This window comes from Canis lupus, chromosome 1, assembly GCF_003254725.2.
Source record: "Canis lupus dingo isolate Sandy chromosome 1, ASM325472v2, whole genome shotgun sequence".
Lineage (NCBI taxonomy): Eukaryota > Metazoa > Chordata > Mammalia > Carnivora > Canidae > Canis > Canis lupus.
Window position 1 is genome coordinate 47,554,782 of NC_064243.1, and position 19,953 is coordinate 47,574,734.

General features: G+C 47.0%; 1 protein-coding gene and 1 long non-coding RNA gene across 3 annotated transcripts in view; one reads left to right on the forward strand and one right to left on the reverse strand.

Moving 5' to 3' along the window:
- SYNJ2 (synaptojanin 2) overlaps positions 1-19,953 on the forward strand; it is a 98,534-nt gene that overhangs the window by 74,223 nt on the left and 4,358 nt on the right. The window contains exons 15-26 of one of the 2 annotated variants that reach the window (XM_025422626.3): positions 611-803; positions 2,953-3,111; positions 5,008-5,164; positions 6,147-6,264; positions 9,878-10,096; positions 10,216-10,294; positions 10,882-11,050; positions 11,782-11,949; positions 14,533-14,667; positions 16,051-16,163; positions 17,492-17,600; positions 19,073-19,224. In XM_025422626.3, the coding sequence (XP_025278411.1) occupies positions 611-803; positions 2,953-3,111; positions 5,008-5,164; positions 6,147-6,264; positions 9,878-10,096; positions 10,216-10,294; positions 10,882-11,050; positions 11,782-11,949; positions 14,533-14,667; positions 16,051-16,163; positions 17,492-17,600; positions 19,073-19,224 (1,771 nt within the window). The remainder of the gene's footprint in view (positions 1-610; positions 804-2,952; positions 3,112-5,007; positions 5,165-6,146; positions 6,265-9,877; positions 10,097-10,215; positions 10,295-10,881; positions 11,051-11,781; positions 11,950-14,532; positions 14,668-16,050; positions 16,164-17,491; positions 17,601-19,072; positions 19,225-19,953) is intronic. The other variant, XM_025422628.3, reaches the window with a different exon arrangement.
- LOC118350738 (uncharacterized) lies at positions 1,590-14,188 on the reverse strand. Its single transcript, XR_007412870.1, has 2 exons — positions 13,269-14,188; positions 1,590-4,390 (listed from the first exon to the last, which is right to left on the reverse strand). It is a non-coding gene; the product is annotated as an uncharacterized LOC118350738 (long non-coding RNA).

Genomic DNA, 19,953 nt, shown 5'->3' on the forward strand with positions numbered 1-19,953 from the left:
CCAGTTACCCCATCACCTTGTCTGCCGACTGACAGGCCCAGGGAGCAGGTGTGGGTCTGAGTGCCTCAGTCTGTGGTCCAGGGACCTGCACGCTCACCTGTGTGCAGTGTAAGCGGGCATTCCCATTTGAGCAGGAGTGTGTTCGGAAACTGCCTACACAGCCTAGCACTCATCCGGGGTGTTTCCTGTTCTTAACACATATTGATTACCTGATGGCACCATGTGTGCTTTGCAGGAAAGCCGCAAGAGGGTAGGACAGGGGATGGTGAAGTCCGAGCTGGGTCAGGGGCCCCAAGGACATGGACATGGAAAGGACCCAGGGTGGAGGTGAGAGCTTCCTGGGTGCCTTCGTGAGTGCAGGGCTCTTGAGGGTGGGGACTGCGGAGAGGGTCCTCCAGGCCCACCGCAAGGCAGCTGCCAACAGCGAGAAGACAGAGGTCTGGAGTGACGGCCATGTGGTCGCCGTGTGGCCCGGCCACCGATGTGATTGAACGGATTCCAAGCTGCAAGCCTGGCGCTGCTGCCCAGCTCTCGTCTGCAGCAGAGCCGGTTCTTGCTTTTCCTTCCGAGCCACAGAGCAGCCACCGCACATGCTCGCTGTGTGTTCCAGGGACGTGGCCATCGACACGGTGAAGACAGGCATGGGAGGAAAGGCGGGCAACAAGGGCGCCGTGGGCATCCGCTTTCAGTTCCACAGTTCCAGCTTCTGCTTCGTGTGCAGCCACCTGACGGCCGGCCAGTCGCAGGTGAAGGAGAGGAATGAAGACTACCGGGAGATCACCCAGAAGCTGAGTTTCCCGATGGTGAGAGCAGTGTGGCGTTGGTGGCCGGTGGCCTGGAGCATGACGGGGATACGGGTGCTAGCTCCCAGCTCAGGCCAACATCGGGGGGTGCGGCTGCGGGAGGGTCCCTGTCCTGGGGGCTCGGCTCCGGGGCAGGGGAAGCACCGTGGGATGGAACAGTAGAGGTGAGCCCAGGGGGTCCAGCCCTGGAGGGTCCAGTGCCCCACGTCTGCACATTTCCTGAATGTCCCTCTGCATCCTACAGTTTCTTTGCTTTTTTGTGCATTTTCTGATTTTCTCATTCACTGTTCATGGTACATCCATGCTGGTGAAGAACCTCTGAGCCCACACGATACTAGACTCGCTTTTCCTAAGATTCATGATCTTCATACATACCTTCTGTTGCAGCTCAGATAAGGAAGCTGGATTTTGAAACCTGTGTCTTCAGGACCAAGGAGCCCTGGATCCTCCCACCTGGGCTCCAGATTGCCGACAACGCGCGCCAGGCTGCCCTCTACTGGCGGCGGGGGTTTCCATCCCAAAGCCAGCGGGGCGTCTTTCCAGATTCAGATTCAGATGTTGTCATTCATTCCTGTGCAGAGATGTCACCTGCACACCGTCAGCCTGCTGCGAACCACCTGTCTCCCTGCAGTTAGGGGCGGCCAACTCTTTTTGCCACATTGTCTGTAACAGTTGGCTGGGTCATGTCCTCCGTGTGAGGCCAGATAGATCCCGTAAAACTGACCTCCTGTTTTCTGGGCTGCACCAGTTACTCAAGGCAAAAACTCTTTCATTCTCAATAAGAAGTGCTGTAATCTTTGCTCTAGTTTTTATTTCTTGAATTAAAGAAGAAACAAGTAGAGTTGGGAAATTTACAACGTGAAGTCTTCTAGACTTCATGGGACATTATGCTTATTTTCTTTGTGTGTCTATTTAGTTTAAAAAAAAAAAAAGTCCAGCCCTTCTCACTTAAAGTGCTATCTTGAAATAGTAAACGACTTTGGACACATTCAAAATATTCAAAGAGCTTTTAACATAGTTTTTTTTTCCCCCCAACAGAAATATCAAGGATACCTATAGGTTAATACTCTACACCTGTGCTCTTTGGTAGACTAGCCGCTAGCCACAAGCAGGTACTTAAATTTTAATTAATTAAAATGAAATAAAACAAAGAGTTCCTTGGTTACACTGGCCATGTTTTTTGATGGTCACTCAGTGGCTGCATGTGGCTGCTTCTGGCTGGCGGCTCCTGTTCTGGACAGTGCGGATGGAGGACATTTCTATCACTGCAGAAAGTTCTACTGGCCAACAGTGCTCTGCACACTCATTTATTTGCTTGTGATCATTTTAATATTCTGTCTAGATTACTGTTATGGGTTACAGAGAGTGGAAATGCCACACAAGGAAAAAGAAACAGATTTCGGACTTAGGTTGACCTGAGTTCAAATGTTGCACTTATTATGCGCTAGTGATAACTTTAGCAAGTTTTTTTGAACTTTTTTAATCCAAAGGAGAGCCAATAGTGCATGCTTCGCAGGACTGCTGTGAGGGCAGTGTGCCCCCAGAACAGAGCCCAGCACACGTAGGTGGATGATAGGGGTGATATGCTGTGGCTGCTGTCATTGTCCTTGTGATTCACGGCAGGGAAGGGCGGGCAAGGATCCCACGCTCTCCAGGGCTGTGCTGGGGGACTGCTGGCTCAGGGTGGGCTAGACAGGGCAGAGGAGGGAAGAATAGGACAGGTCACACGATGAAAATGGATAAAATCCATGACATTTTGCAAAGTTGCACATTCTGAGCATTTTAACTTATTTTCTTAAGCCTGATCCTCATAACACAGAATGTTTGGGCAACTCTTCTTTGGATGTAGACCTGATAAAAGCAGGAGCACAGCCCGATCACAGAGCTGGGCCGCAGTGAAGAAGGGGGTCATGCTTCCCAGTTAGATATGAGCTTTCTCCAAACCACTAAAAAAATACCATCATTTAAAATGAAGTAAGCCACATAAAAGCCCCGCACTAGGTATATGGGATTGAGAGATGAGGTGCTCTACTGGAAGTCATTTTTTAAATAACATTCTAAGAAATGTATCATCTGCAGGGTGAGTTTTCCTCCCCTCGCCCACCTTCTTTGCAAGATGAGCTGGAACGACTGTGATTTTCTTTAACAGGGAAGAAACATTTTTTCTCATGATTACGTGTTTTGGTGTGGCGATTTCAACTACCGCATTGATCTCACTTATGAAGAAGTCTTCTATTTTGTCAAACGCCAAGACTGGAAGAAACTTCTGGAGTTTGATCAGCTACAGCTACAGAAATCAAGTGGAAAAGTAAGTTGTGCTCTTATGATAGGTCTCAACAGCTTTTCCACTCTGGAATAACATCGAAACATTCAGTAGACTCAGGCATTGAAGTCAGAGAAACGTGAGCGTGTGTTCACACACACATCCTGGTCCCCCTCCAACGGGCTGCATTCAGGGCAGGTGTGCTCCTGGTGGGAATGGTTGTCAGTCACTCTGTGGAAAGCTGGTGAGCACAAAAGCCAGCGTAGGAGGTGATGGCAGCAGAAGACTCCCTGCCAACACCAGAATCTGTGCTCTGCAGTTGGAGGGTGGGTTTGCTGTCTCTTCCTCCTTCGGACTTCACAATGTCAACCACCGAGTGACACTCAAAGTACTCTATTTTGGTGAGATCTTGGTTTCTCATTGGTAAGCACACTAACAAATTATAACAATACTGAATATACTTTATATACCAATTTGGGTGGATAATCCTCAAGACCATCCTACAAATTAGGTATTACACCCATTCAATAAACAAAAGAACTTAGGCCCAGGTCAGATGAGTCCAAGGTCACACAGTGAGTACACAGAGCCATCATGCCATCCAAGACTGTCAAACTATAGAGCTCATATTTTATCCACTACGTGACCCATGTGCAATTTTTTTTAAGATTCTTTTTTTTTTTTTAAGATAGAGAATGAGTGGGGGCAGGGGCAGAGGGAGAGGGAGAAAATCTCAAGCAGATCCCCACTAAGTGTGGAGCCCGATGCCAGATTGATCTCACTACCCTGAGATCATCACCTGAGCTGAGACCATGAGTTGGACGCTCAACTGACTGAGCCTGCCTGGCATCCCACCATGTGCAGTTTTTTAGTGACTCCTTAGACCATGACATAATAGGAAAGATTCAGGATGGGGTCTGCCCTCAGTTCTTCACAGTCACACTGGTCAGCTTCCAGATGACCCGAAGCTTATGTTCTCCACCTAATACTGTTTGCGCTTTTCAGTGCCTGTTAGCTTCATAGCACCTGCACTCCATTTACCTTTTGAAAATGTGGCTGGTTCAGTGCGTGGAGCTAGGAGAGTTAAGGTCTCTCCTACAGCCAGATTCACACATTCTTTGAGATGTTCTGTTCACCTCCCACTCAGCCCTGCCACGACATCGCTGAGGGGTGGCCGGATGGAAAAGTAACCACAGCATACCTTGCTAGAATAGGTTTTTCTTTCTTCCTCCAACCAGTGTTGTCTACATCCTTCCACAGATGCATGGAGAGAATTAGGTGTCTGTTCCAGGGTCTTCTCACAGCACCAGGGCTGGATCTAGAGCTAACCAGAAACAGTTCCATTTCGGTCCTGCGCTTCTATTTTTAAAGATTTTATTTATTCCTGAGAGACCCAGAGAAAGGCAGAGACATAGGCAGAGGGAGAAGCAGGCTCCATGCAGTGAGCCTGATTTGGGACTCGATCCCAGGACTCCAGGATCACGCCCTGAGCCAGAGGCAGACACTAAACTGCTGAGCCACCCAGGCGTCCCCCTGCGCTTCTATTTACTCAATTCATTTAGTTAGCAAATACCAACAAGGGCCTTTTAGGCTTACCCAGGCATGTACTAGGTCTGGGGCTGAGTGGAGGGGCCCCTGTGATACTTGCCTTGTGCCTTCCACTGTCTCTGGGGCACTGACAAGGGGACAGTTGGGCATCGGGTCCCCAAGGTGGGTGGGAGTTCCCAGGGTGGTGCGTCAGTCAGTGGAATCAATAATCATCCCTCTCTTGCTAATTAAATAGCATACACATGTTCACTTTGAGACATATTTGCAACTATAATGTCGATTTTGTGTCTTTAGGAATGGGGCACTTGGGAATGTGCTTCCTTATTTTTTGTTGTTTTGCATACTATGTACAGAATCTAGAACCAAGTTGGTCTTGGTCTTTTCTCCTAATAGATTTTTAAAGACTTTCACGAAGGCGCTATTAATTTTGGACCTACCTACAAGTATGACGTTGGCTCTGCTGCCTACGACACAAGTGACAAATGTCGCACCCCCGCCTGGACAGACCGGGTCCTGTGGTGGAGGAAGAGGCACTCTTTTGACAGAACAGGTGCGTGAGATGTGTGCACATTCAGAGCTGGTGGAGGGCGTGATCGATAGCGTAGAGGGGAAGTCTGCACATTCATTCAGCACAGCACTCTTTGTGGTATAAATAACAACTTTCTTGATGACCCCAAACGATAGAAAAGTCATTCCATCTGTTGGCCCCTATGGTTTGGAAGTTGTGCTTTGGGGAGCTCCCCTCTGGCTCTCCCCGCCCCTGCATCACGGCTGCCACCCCCCCGCAACGCCACCCCCCGCAACACCACCCCATCTGCCTTCTGTTCTGGGTGGACAACAAGGAGAGAGGCCACGGCTCTTCTGGTCCAGTATGTCTCCCCTTGCCCACACATGGCACTTTATCCCTCCTGTTTGCTTCCACCAAACTCTTACCTGCTCCAGGCTCCCAATTCGGAATTGAACAGGAGCCAAACACAGGAAAGAAGAGCTTTTTCCTCAGTTAGTGGTCAAGTACATTTTGAATTATTTGTGATGGCCAATTAGGAAGGACAGTTGAGTCAGAACACCTAGACATAAAGCAGCTCTGCTTTCCTGGCAAGATGGCTGCAGAGATTTCAAAGCCAGGGAATCACGTCATTCAGATCAGTCTTTGGACATCTGTGGGCATCCCTGGGGCACCGAGAGGCCAGGATACAGTGATGGCCTCAGCCTCGGCTTTGCCTACATAAAAGGTACAGACTTCCTGTGTCCCTGTACCCCTGGGATGGGAACCCCACAGCCACGATGTCTGCTTTCCCACTTGGTTTGTCCACTGGGAAGGCCACAGGCATCACTGGATAATCTACATAGATTATCTACCCCAGGCCAACTCCACATGGTTTCCGGCCCAGCAGGTTAGAGCAGACGAGGGTGAGACAGGTGGTGGTCTGTGTCCGAGATCCCTGTTGTACAGCTTCCTCGGTCCGCATTCCCATATGTTGATACCAGTTTGTGTTGTATGTGGGTCTCTTGATCGGAATCCCTGTGAGTAGCTGAAGAACTCAACCTTCTAGACAACGATGTAGATGCTGACAACACAGTCAGACATTGCTGGTCTCCTGGTGTGCTCAAATATTACGGCCGAGCAGAACTACAAGCATCTGATCACAGGTATGGTCTTCACTGCGTCAGGCACATTCTCCTGTGCCGGGGTGAGCAGCGTCTGCTGCTCCCCACAGAGAACAGATGTGTTGTCCCCCTCGGAATGCATGTGTGCACACGTGTGAAATATAGTAAAGAACCAAGAATAGCATGACCAATAGCTGTGTCCCCACCACCAAGAATGAATCAGTGTTAGTATTTTGTACTAAAAAAAATGACATCATTCATGAAAACTTCAAAGATGCACCCTATACTATTTTGTCATTTAAATTCCTATAAATGATGTCATTGGGCAACTTGCTTTTTTGTTATTTAATATCTTTGAAACACAGTCATGTCGATATTACAGACCTGGCTCGTTCTCTTGTAATTGCTGTCCAGTATTACACTAAATATATCCATGGAATTTACCCATTCACCTACTGGTGACATTTTTTCCTAATATTTTATTATTACAAATGCCATAGGGTTTTCGGGTGTTGGATTCTGAGTTCTTAAATGCTCTGAGCTATTAGTTTGGCCTTGCATATCTTGCGTTAACAACAGAACACAGCAAAAGCGTTGGTCAGCTCAATGTGCACTGGCACCAGCCACAGAGAGAGATTGGTCTTCTAGAACAACTTTAAAGAGACAGAGAAAATGGCATTTTCGGATGGAAATAGGAAGGGTTTGATCTTCCCATGGCTGCTCCTAAAACTAGCCTGTCAGTTTCGACTTCTACAAGGAAAGAAATTAGGAGAGAGAGTTGATGAATAGCTGGTCAGCCAGTAGGTCTAAATCTTTAGATATCCTAAATTCTTGAGAAAGCTGTGTTGCAAACACATACCTAGAAACCAACCTTGGGAAATCTCCAGTTATAGGATTTTCAGGTTTGCTAATTCAGTGAGTGTCTTTAAGAAGCAGTTCACTTAACAAATATTCACTGAAGGGTGTTGTATACTAGCCCTGTTCTTGTATACTGTTCACTGAAGATTAACAGTGAACAAAACAGACAAGACCACATTCTCATGGAATTGTCTAGTAAGGACAGACAGACAATAAACAAATGTGAAAAAAAATAGTAATAAGAGTCAGACAAGGGGTTGGTGCTCTTTTAATACCCAGTGTTCAAGGAAAGCCTTTACGATATGATGACCTGAAAGAAGTGAGTTGAGCCAGAGGGGCATCAGGGGGAGAGCATTCCAGGGTGAGGAGGGAGGCAGTGAACATTCAGGAATTGAGAGAACAGAAGTGGAGTAGAAAGAGTAGAGGAAGTCATAGGAAATGGGCAAGAAGTGCAGACCATCTGGAAGAACTCTGCAGGCCACAAGAACACATTGGGTTTTACTAGGGCTGAGGAGTGGCATTATCTGATGAGGTGTTGACAGAATCAGCCAAAGAGAGTCTATCCCACTGGGCCAGGGAAGAAGCTGGTGTGGTAAGCAAGGGAAGAATCAGTGCCAGCCTTGGACCAGGTGGTCATGTGTCCCTGTGGTGGGTTCTGGATAGATTTTGCAAGTGGAGCCTACAGAATTGTCTGAGGGATTGGATGGTGTATGTGTGTGTGTGTGTGTGTGTGAGAGAGAGAGAGAGAGAGAGAGAGAATGGATTTTAGGAGGATGGGGCGGGGAGGATTTCAGGAAGACCCCAGAGTTTGGCCTGAGCAACCAGAAGGACAGAGTAGCCTTCACTCAACTGGATTGCTGGGAGGTACGGATCTGGACACACTGGTTTGAGGTGCATCTTAGACATTTATGGATTTTTCTGATTAAAAAAACAAAGCACCTCAGTCATTGACAGGGAAAACCTATGTATGCAAACAAACCCTCCATAGTTCACCTTCTGAGACAGTGGCTGCAATGGTCTGTTACATGTCTTCTGTATTTTCCATGCACGTTAAAAGATCTTATACCAAAATGGTAACCTTCATGTGCAGCTATGCATTATATATAAATGCGTATAAAAACATTAGGATTATACTATGCAGACTTACATTGCCTTTTTACTTACTACATTCATATCTTTAAATTAAACTTTTTATGTGGAGGTAATCAGAGATTGACATCTGATTATAAGGAATAATACAGAGAGCCCAGGTCCCTTTTCCCAGGCCCCGCAGTGAGGAGATCCTGTCCTTCTGTAGCACAGGGCCATGACCAGGATAGCGACAATGTCACTGTCAAGATACAGAACATCTCCTTCACCACAGGGATGCCTCCTGGCGCCTTTCATAGCCCTGCTCATTTCCCCTGGTCCCTAACCTGTCTGCCGCTGCTTTTTCTCCCTTCCCATCATTTCGTCATTCCAAGCATGTTACATAAATGGCATCAGAACTCGGGGACTGGGGTTTTCCTGCCAGCCTCATTCTCTACAGATCCATGCAGTTGTTCTGAGTATCAGTAGCCTGTTTGCATCATCACTGGGGGTGCTGCCCGTGTGTACCTGCTTTCCTCAGCGATGCTTCCTGTATAGCACGTGCGGCTTCTCCCAAAAGGTTTCCTGCCAGCTTTTACAACTACTCACTTGGTGCACATCCCTGTGTCAGATTTCCCTCAGTCTTCTTTTTCCTTCTAAATGCAAAAAAACAAAAATCTAACAATGGCGATACAAATTTGTGGTAGGATAATATCGGTTATCACTCACATCTCCCCATTTTCACAGTGTTCCCTGTTTTTAAAGGTCACCATCCTATGACCTACTGTTTTGTGTTCTGTTCTGTTTCCACTTAATACTGTCTTATAAATGTCTTTGATGAGATTACAGAATCTTCATAATAGAGGATTTCCTAAATTTTTGTAAAGAAAGTAAACCCATCCCTATATCACACTTGCAATAACGATTGCATTATTTCCTGCTGGCCTGTTTTCCTAGGTATGTCAACTAGAGTTCTCCAACATTGTTCTTATTAGTTGTATAATATATGATAATATGGCTACACCGTAACCTCTCATGTATGGGGCAGATAGATTGTTTCCCCTTTCCCCTTTCAGCAACAGTGCTGTAATAATCATCCTTGTGTATAAATCTTTGTCTGAATCTCTCATCATTTTCTTAGAACAAAGACCTGGAATTGAAATTAGTAGGTCAAAGGAGATGGACATCTTTGAGATTCTTTTTTTTTTTTTTTTTTTTTGAAAGACACAGAGTGAGAGGCAGAGACACAGGCAGAGGGAGAAGCAGGCTCCCTGGGAAGAGCCCAGCTAGAGGGACTCGATTCCAGGACCCCAGGATCACACCCTCAGCCAAAGGCAGACACTCAACCACTGAGCCACCTAGGCGTCCCCATCCTTGAGATTCTTAACACCAGTTGCCAAATAGCCGTCCAAAAAGCTTGTTCCCCTAGCAGAGGGAGAATTCACACTTCACTCCATCCTCAGCAATCTTGGCAAGTACCACATAAGAAAAAATCTCCGCTAACAGGACACTGTTTTCTCTAAATCATCCTTTAGGTAAGAATGCCAAGACAGTGCTAAGGCTGGGCAAAGACAGAGTCGGAAATCCTAGGACAGGACAGCCGGGCTGCAGGTGCTGGGCCAGGGCCACACCATGGGTCATTGTTGTTCACTCTTGCCAGTGGACTCTGGGGGTCAGGACCTACTCAGCCAGTTAACCATCACCCATCTTCCCTTCATGTCTAATGCAGACCTGTGCTGGCGATCGTGGAGGTGGAAGTTCAAGAAGTCGATGTGGGTGCTCGAGAGAGGGTGTTCCAGGAAGTGTCCTCTTTCCAGGGCCCCCTCGATGCCACTGTTGTAGTCAACCTCCAGTCGCCAACTTTAGAAGAGAAAAATGAGTTTCCTGAGGATGTACGCACAGAACTCATGCAGACCTTGGGCAATTATGGGACCATTGTTCTTGTCAGGTAACTAGTTCCCCGGCTGGCATAGGGTTCTGGGAGCATGTCGTGTGTATTCTGGCCAGGACCTGTGAGAGCCACCGAGCTGCTCTTGATGTTGACTTGGCATATCTCATTTATTCCAGGATCAACCAAGGGCAAATGCTGGTGACTTTTGCAGACAGTCACTCGGCTCTCAGCGTCCTGGACGTGGACGGTATGAAGGTGAGTCATGCTTGGTCACTCATGGAGTGGGGGGCTGCTTGTTTCCTTGGGCTTTTACATGGTCAAGGCATCTCTTCACCTGTCCCTTAAAGTGTGGACTCCACAGGAGGGCAGGCGCTAGCACTCTTCCTTCTGGTGTCTATTTCTGGTGTCCTCATTGAGGATATTAGTATATCTAATGTCTCCTTGGCCACTTGCAGAATTTAGGAGGAAGAGCAAGTTTTAGAGGGCAGATCCCACTGAGTCACTGGGTCCATCTTGGCTCACATCTGCAGGTGGGAGAGCACTGCAATCATTTTCTTTAGATGGTTTATTTTGAAATATGGATACAGATATTTCCCATTTTGATAATATCCTGGTTTTACACTCACATGGGATGAAAAGCTGGAAGTGATAATTCAACTTTTATTTTGACTGAATGGTGAGCTATCATGATCTTGCCTGAGGTCTAGATTCTCAACTTTTCTTAGCAAAACATGAAGATTGGCCTGCTTCTCATGCATGAGTTTGAGCAAGATGCCCTTTGAAAGCGAAGGGAGCGGTTCTGACGTCTGCATTCATCCTCAGATGGCCACTCTTCCTCACAGGTAAAAGGCAGAGCAGTGAAGATCAGACCAAAGACCAAGGACTGGCTAAAAGGTTTGCAAGAGGAGATCATCCGAAAGCGGGATAGCATGGCTTCCATGTCTCCCACTGCCAATTCCTGTTTGCTGGAGGAAAACTTTGACTTCACAACTTTGGACTATGAGTCAGAGGGTGAGTAGTTCTTCTCCAGGACTTCCTGGTCATTGTGGCGAGGTCAGCAGGCAAGACGTTCTGACAACCAGCATGAGATTTGCTTTTTTTTCTTTCTTTCTTTTTTCTTTTTTTAAGATTTTATTTATTTGTTTGTTTGTGAGAGACACAGACAGAGAGGCAGAGACATGCAGAGGGAGAAACAGGCTCCCTCTAGGAAGCCAATATGGGACTTGATCCCAGGATCCTGGGATCATGCCCTGAGCCAAAGGCATGAAGGGGTAAATAAGACCTGGAGCCATCTGACATGATAGTGAGAACAGGGTTTTTGAGGATGTCTGGGCTGTGGGCACAGTCCCGTGTCTCAGGTGTGAGTGGAATTGGGATCCTGTATCTGTTGACACGTGGGCGCCTCTGGGCTGCAGAAAGCTGTGCCGCAGACATCCTGATGCTGAGCCGCAAGCCCAGATGTTGAAACAGACCCACTGGGCAGCCCAGGAGGCTCAGCGGTTTAGAGCTGCCTTCAGCCCAGGGCGTGATCCTGGAGACCTGGGATCGAGTCCCACATCGGGTTCCCTGAGGGGAGCCTGCTTCTCCCTCTGCCTGTGTCTCTGCCCTGCCCCCTCATAAATAAATAAATAAAATCTTAAGAAAAAAAAAAAAAGAAGAAGAAAGAAAGAAAGAAACAGACCCACTGCTGAAAGGCTCTGCTATGTATCCTGATGATGTGCTATGACATTTCCTTCCCCTAGGGGATATTCTCGAAGATGACGAAGACTATTTGGTGGATGAGCTAAATCAGTCTGTGGTCTCAGATGGTGAGATGGGGGCGGACAACCTTTCTGAAGCCTCCACGGCTGCGGTGTCTGCCAGCAAGTCACCTGCACTCACTAAAAAGAAGCAGCACCCGACGTACAAAGGTAGCTTGGCCCTTCCTTTTCTAAAAAGCCTCTGGCATCGAGTTGATTCTTTCTCTCAACATCAGGACATTACGTGATACCACGAATCAAGTGCCCACCCTAGAGCTAAAACAACAAGTCATAGCAAGTGGGTGGAAACTGGGTTTTGGGCCTGGATCCAGCTACCACCACACCAATTTTCTGTAGTGCTTTTTTCTTTTTCTTTTTCTCTTTCTTTTTCTTTTTTTTTAACCACTGGTACCCCTATAGCACACAAGATCTATAGTAATTCCTGTTTCCTCTGTATGTTTAAATGGCCACCGCTCTGAACTGGTTTTACATTTCTAATTCTGTTTTTCCTCTCCAAAATGTTTCTCTTTCAATCCCATGAGAGACATAATTATTTTTTTTGAAGTATAGTTAGCATACAATGTTATATTGGTTTCAGGTATACAACTTAGCAAACCAATAATTCTATATATTACGCAGTGCGTGTGGTTATCATCTGTCACCTTATAATGTTGAAAAAAATATTGCTGTATTCTCTATGCTATCTTTTTCTTCCCTGTGACTGTTTTGTTTTATAACTGGAAGTTTGTATCTCTTAATCTCCTTCACCTATTTCCTCCACTCCCACTTCCCAGTCAACCACCAGTTCTCTGTATGTGTTTCTGGGTTTAATGGTTTGTTTGTTTGTTTGTTTTGGGGTTTTTTTTGGCTATTGTTTGTTTTGTTTTTAGATTCCACATGTAAATGAAATCATACTTGTCTTTCTATGTCTGATTTATTTCACTTAGTGCACCCTCTAAGTCTATCTATCTAAGTATCCATCAGGTCCTGAGTGCTGGTGTATGGTTACATTCATATAACACATTATTGTACATTAACATACATTAGCATCATTCTATCATTTGAGATTGAGCAAAGAGGGACTGAAAGGCTTGCAGATTGAACTCCAAAGTCATAGGTTATATGGTATAATGGCCCTTCTGAATAAGTTTTAAAACCTGCTGGCATTTCATAGGCTGGAAAGTAGGTAGTCCCTGCTCTAGCCTCAGACTGCTCCAGCCACAAGTGCCTTCCAGCTGCTGGTCACTGTGTCCCCCCTACCCCACTGGAAGAAAGCTGTGCTCAGCAGGTTCAGGAGCTTAGAGTATGTCAGGACCCTTTGAGCTGTGGCTGAGAACACAGAACATGGTGAAAGTGAATTGAGATGCTTCCCAGGGAAGGTAATATACTGAGAGAGGTGCAGGCACCTCTAAGCCCCTTTGACTGTACAGTGGTCCCAAAGGTGGTTAGTAGGCTGACTACATTGAGCCAGCAGGAGCTTTTAAACTTACAGGTTGCTGAGCCCCATCATAGAGATGTGGATTTGGCAGGGGTGGACTGGGATCCTGGAAACTGGCAGGTCACGAAGCTCCTTGGAGGACTGAGATGCATGGCTGAGTTTGGGGACTGCTACCGGGAAGCAGCAGTCTTCATCCATGCATCGAGGTGGTTCTGTGCCCTGCACATCCAGAGGGCTCCTGCCCTGGAGTAGGAGTGGCTGAAGGGACACGCTTTTCAGACAGCAGGCAGTCCTTTTCTGCAGGAATGGCCATCATTCAGGAATCCTCCCAAGCAGAGTGCACACATGTGCTCAAAGGCCTCTCTGAATGAAAAACTAGTAGAGCAGCATGAGGGTGCTTGATGGTGAATGTCAAGAGGCATGTCCATGATGCTATGGGGGTTCAGGCATTCCCATTAGAAGGAGAAGCCTGCCTCTTCCTAGCTCCAAAATAACATGGGCTTGAGCTGTTGGAAATGTGAGGGGTGGAGTGTCTGAGCCAAAATAAAATGAGTCAGGCTGTGTTGCAGTGGGAGAGAGAAGATCTGAAATTTTCCTGAACTTAGGTAATAAATCAAAGCAGTCACCTCCTCACGCCCCTCTTAGCCTTAGAAGGTATTTGCAGGACAAGTCAAGAGGCAGTGGGTTTTGGTACTTGGGGCTTGATGGATGAGCAAGGACGCTCCATACTAGGAGCTTGCCACTGGATGGCAGGCAAGCCTGCTGGCAGAGGCAGAGAATATCCTAAGCTTCCAAAACATCTGTCCTGTTTGTTTGTTTGTTTTACAAGATTTTACTTATTTATTCATGAGAGACACACAGAGAGAGGCAGAGATGTAGGCAGAGGAAGGCAGGCTCCCTGTGGAGAGCTCAATGCGGGTCTTGACCCCAGGATCATGAGCCGAAGGCAGACACTCAATTACTGAGTCACCCAGGCACCCCAGCTGTCTTGTTGTAGAGTAAGAATTAAAACTGGGGTACTCTGGTCTTCAGCTGTCTCCTCTACTCCTCTGTGTGAGTCTCCTTCATTATTTCAGAAGGAAGTACCCCTACACTTGGAAAAATTTCTCTCTCTCTCTCATGTCAGGACCAGAAGGCTGGTCCACAGTTCATCTCATGTTCCAAGCAGGCATTGGGTGCCCCCACCCACCCACCCTCCCATGCCCGCAGAGAGGGGGGCCCTGCCCCGCGGGGAGCCCCCCTGCATGGTCAGCTCCGCGCAGACCCGAGTCTGAGGCCCGCCTCCCACGTCACTCACCTTCCACCATGTCCTCCAGATGACGCTGACCTGGTGGAGCTAAAGCAGGAGCTGGAAGCAGTTGGGGATTTCCGGCACCGTTCTCCAAGCAGGTCTTTGTCGGTTCCCACTAGGCCTCGGCCACCTCACCCACCGCAGAGACCCCCCCCTCCAAGTAAGACTTTGCTGCTTTGGGCTTGCCACCGTGCCTGCTGGGAATAACCACCCATTTCCTGCCACTCGACACCCGCCTCTGGGTCCCCCGCCTTCCCCTCCTCAGGCTCCTTTTTGTGTTGATCTCAGAGAGAGTCTAGTACTTTCTGTTTTACCTCTTCTGTTCACTCCTCCCTCCACCCTAAAAGTGCAGTCAGACACAGAGATCTTTCCCTCAGGCTTTACTTCCCAGTTGGGCTCCTCTTGGCTTACGTCACAAGAGCAATTGTTGGCAGGCTGGAAGCACGTGACTTTTTAAGCATATTCTTTGCTTTTCTGAGTTAACACCCAGAGAACAAAATGATAAGTAAATAAAAAGTAAATTTTACATCATATTGTGGAAATTTGCAAAAACAGATAAATATAGAAAATGAGATGTTTAAATTCACTTGACTGTCTACAAATAACAATTGTTAACCACGAGACTTCTAGCCTTTTTCTAATTGCATACATCTGTAGCTACACATGGCTATTTAGTTTTTACAAAACTGGTATCCAGACTCTTTGATCATTTGTCTTTCATCTAATGTCTGTGTCATTAAATATTCCTTTATTTTTTAGATTTTTTTTTAAAGATTTTATTTATTTATTCATGACAAACACAGAGAAAGAGGCAGAGACACAGGCAGAGGGAGAAGCAGGCTCCATGCAGGAGCCCGACAATGGGACTCGATCCCAGGTCTCCAGAATCATGCCCTGGGCTGAAGGCGGCGCTAAACAGCTGAGCAACCAGGCTGCCCTAAGTTTATTTATTTTGAGAGAGAAAGAGAATACATGCAAGTGGGGGAAGGGGCAGGGAGAGAAAGTCCCAAGCAGACTCCTCATTGAACGCAAAGCCAATGTGGGGCTCGATCTCATGACCCTGAGATCATGATCTGAGCTGAAACCAAGAGTCAAACACTTAACCAACTGCACTGCCCAAGTGCCCCTAAATGTTCTAAAATATGATTTCTTAATGACTATAAGTTTAATTTAATATCACTTATTTCCCTGCTTTGGGATTTTTTAGATTTTGCCTACAAACCACTTTTAAAATTGGCTCCTAATAACAGTAGTGTATTTTAAACCACTTAAAAATAAATTGATTTTTGTATCAGATTTAAATCCCCCCAGGCTGTTAGATTAAAGTTTGCATGCAAATAATCCTTCCCAGAGAATAGGCACAAACTGTTTGAGAATCAAAAGAGAAATTTAATATCAACCCTGTGAATGCCCACCTGCCATGCACGGGCTGAGCCCCTAAATGCATCTGTGGTTGGCCTGGCTCTTGGCTGGCTGGGAATTGGCCTCAAAGCAGCCGGTGACTTCGCTGAGATTGAGACTCTGCCCTTGTTGGTTTTCCCAGCTGGTTTAATGGTGAAAAAGTCGGCTTCGGACGTGTCCATCTCCTCCGGCACCCACGGGCAGTACTCGATTTTGCAGACGGCAAAGCTTCTGCCAGGAGCACCTCAGGAAGCAGTGAGTTCTTCTGAGTTTGGCCTCAAAGCAAAATGGGCCGGCATTTCAAACCCAAAGGATCTGCCCCATGGTTCATCTTCAGCCCCTAAGATTGTGTGGGATTGCCACTTTTTTTTTTTTTTAAGATTTTATTTATTAAAAAAAAAAAAAAGATTTTATTTATTTATTCATGAGAGAGAGAGAGAGAGGCAGAGACACAGGCAGAGGGAGAAGCAGGCTCCATGCAGGGAGCCCAACACGGGACTCGATCCTGGGACCCCAGGATCACGCCCTGGGCCCAAGACAGGCACCAAACCACTGAGCCACCCAGGGATCCCTGGGATTGCCTCTTCTCAGCAAGCACATAGACTTACATCTCTTTACTTTCTGCCTGCCTACCTGCCAGCTCTGTCTCAAACCCAGAACTCAGGAGCAGGTCTTAGAGAGTTTCTACATAGTTGTACAGAGTGTTAGAAAATCCTATTTGGTGAAAAATCCCATGTGTCCCTGCAGGGTGGGACTGCTGGTTTCCACACTCATCTGCTGCTTTCTGATGCGCACCTTTGACCTTGGTGTGCAGAGCAGTGCTCAATAGAAGGCAAAGTAGGAGAAATTCAGATCAGTCGTCTTGAAAGAAGAGGCTAAAAAGAAGAGGGGTAACAGGCCCTAAATAATTTAGCACGGTTGTGGAACAGTAGTAATAACCACAGTCAGGGAGGCTTGTAGAAGTAGAAAGTTCCAGAGGATGGCAATGAGCCGCTGAGGAAGACGGGAGGTGGTGCTTGGTGGAATGGAGGTGAGGGAGGTGAAGCCGGGGTGCTGGGTGGAGGCAAACCGTCCCAGGAGGCTAGGGCAGATGTCATGCGTGACAGCAGGAGAAGGGATGACCAGGCCTCAGTGGTTGATGGCAGGTCATCGGCAACCCCAAGGTTTGGGTTCAGAGGTAGAAAGATGAAGAGGTAGAAAAAGCACATTTGAGAAAAAAGTGGAAGGTGTTTTAGTAACTGTTGAGCTGTGGGAAAAGTGGCTTCTGATGAGGCTTTCTGCTTTTGCCTGATTAATGAAATAGATAGTGATTTATCCACTTTACAAAGACCTGTAACCACCCAGTTTGGGAGAGGAGGCTTGTCAGCTCTGAATTATTGCATTCGTCTTCTTGCTATGAGCGTGCTTCTGGGGAAAGGAGGCTTGAGGGATGCGCTCTGTGTTGGAGTTTGTGTTTAACTGCCGTCTGAAGGAGCGCCATGCACCTCAGGCTTGCAAGCTGATCAGTAGGCAGGGAGCGCACCAGGTGAGCCTGTTTTCCTGCCTGTGTTAATAATGCCTTTCTTCTTGATTCTGTGCTGAAGCCCAAAGCCAGGATGGGGATAAGTAAACCCTATAATGTCAAGCAGATCAAAACTACCAATGCCCAGGAGGCAGAAGCAGCCATCCGATGTCTCCTAGAAGCCAGAGGAGGTGAGCGTTCTGCTGGGACTTCCCTTCTGGTCTTTTCTATGCATCTTCCTACTAGAAGGGGCCTCGAATGAAAGTAACTTTTTCTCCCCTGCAGGCAGTATTAAAGTGGAAACACCCTTTAGCAACACTTTATAAACTTCCACTAATATGTTATTGTCCATTTGAAATTACATATTTAAAATTCAGTAAGTATATAGAAGTAGCCCCAAGATTACCAAGAAGTGCTTTAAGGGAGAGATGGAAATAAACAAAAATGAATTTTAGAAAAGGATAATAATGCTCCAGGCACTAACTCATTTTGCCAGCTCCATAAAAAGAGGTAATTTGGGACACCTCCCTATTTTAGGCACAAAAGCTACTTTTGAAATCAGCAGCAAATATAAATTCTTTACTGTCAGGCAGGGACCTCTTCCTCACCATACTACCTGTTAATTTTTTGGTGCTGTTATTTCACTTTACCCATGTTAATCATATTAATCATAATCACATTCAAAATTGCTGGTGCTAATATTTTTGAGGGGATTTTTTTGTATTGATTTTGTACAAGTATCTCTTTTGGAGAGAAGAGATCATGCCCTCTGAAACACCGTAGCCAATCACTTGCTGTCTATTTGCTTTTAGGCAAGATATATAACTTACTTGGAATCCCAAGTAACTTTGAAGGAGGGCATGAATTAAGAGGTCAGGAAACACTGTTGTAGGATAACACTATCGTGAGTGGTTTCTGTTTTTATTTAAAAAAATAAAATTGTGTGGCTGAAACCACCCACGTGACCACCAGCTGATAGAAGGATACAATGTAATGTAATCATAAAACAGAGTATTATTCAGCCATAAAAAAGAACTACTCCTATATATGCTTTATCACAAGTGAACTTTGATAATATGCTGAGTAAAAGAAGATAAACACAAAAGGTTATATATTATATAATTCCACTTATTTATTTATTATTTATAGAGAGAGTGGTGGGGGAGAGGGTGGGAGAGAATCTTTTTTTATAGGATTTTATTTATTCATGAGAGATAAAGAGAGGCAGAGACATAGAGGGAGAAAAGCAGGCTCCCCGCGAGGAGCCTAGTGTGGAACTCGAACCCAGAACTCTGGGATCACACCCTGAGCCAAAGGCGGACACTCAACCCTTGAGCGCCCCCTTAGCTGAGATTTTGAGAAATTTCAGATAACCTCCCCAGAGAAATGCACAGACATAAAACTTTTGCATATGATGTCTGGGCCTCACCAATCCCCCATGAAGAACATCCCTGTTGAGAAAGTGAACATGAGATGCTGGGGGCTAAACCTAGCTGGTTGGTCTTGACAGCACTCAGAAGGTTGGGGTTTTTTTTTTTTTTAGAAAAAAAGGAAATCCATTTCCTTAACACGTTACTCCTTAGCGTGTAGACTGTGTAAAGATGAGCTCATGCAGCGGATTGCCCTGTCCTGCCCGCTTCAGCCGTACCGCTGTGTGTTTCAGGCACCCCAGGCGAAGCCCTAAACGCCCCGGCCCTGAGGGACCAAGGGCCTTCCAAACCAGAGCCCCCTGCGGGGGCGGCCCCGCTGCTGCCCCGTCGGCCTGCACCCAGAGTTCCTGCCATCAAGAAGCCAACCTTGCGGAGGACGGGCAAGGTAAGAAGCTGCAGCAGAACCTCTTCCTCCCGAGGTGCTCCCGTGTCTGGCTAGAGGAGGCGCAGACCCGGCCCCATCCTGGAGGAAGCTGCTTGGCCACCGCTTCCTCCTCCACATCCCCACCGCGTCTTTGGCTCTAGCTGAGCAGAAAAAACGGGGGTTTCTCCTTGCGATGAAACAGCTTTGGAGGTATCACGCTTCCTAAATGTTCTATCCGAGCCCCCAAGAGGAGTCACTGTGGGAGGCTCTCCTCCAAGTGCTCCGGAATTCCCCATCTGCGAAACTCCGTGTCATGTGCACGTTTGCCCGCGTGCAGAATTTCACATGCACTGGAAAAACAACCACCAGTTCCCGGATTAGCCGTGTAGATGCACCGTGGTGTGGACAAGCTCTGGTGCGGCCTCCTCCGATGCTGGGGTTTCGACAGCTTCTCTTGCCACTTTTCTTGCAGATTGTTTTTTGCTCTCCCTCTCAAGCTTCTCAGCCTTGCTTGCTGCTTCAAAGACATGAGTTTGTCAGGACAGTAGCAGCCCAAAGACTGGCACCTATAGAGACATCTGGATCTTCCGTTTGATCTCGGTGTTCTCGTAACGGGACCGTCGGTAATGGCTTGGCTGGCCCTGCAGTGACTGCCGTTTCCCAGCCGTAGGAAGTGTGCGGTGTGGCTTTGGCGCTTGCTCTGTGTTTTCTGCATCCCCTGCCCCACTTGGGGGGCAGACTCGCGTCTGT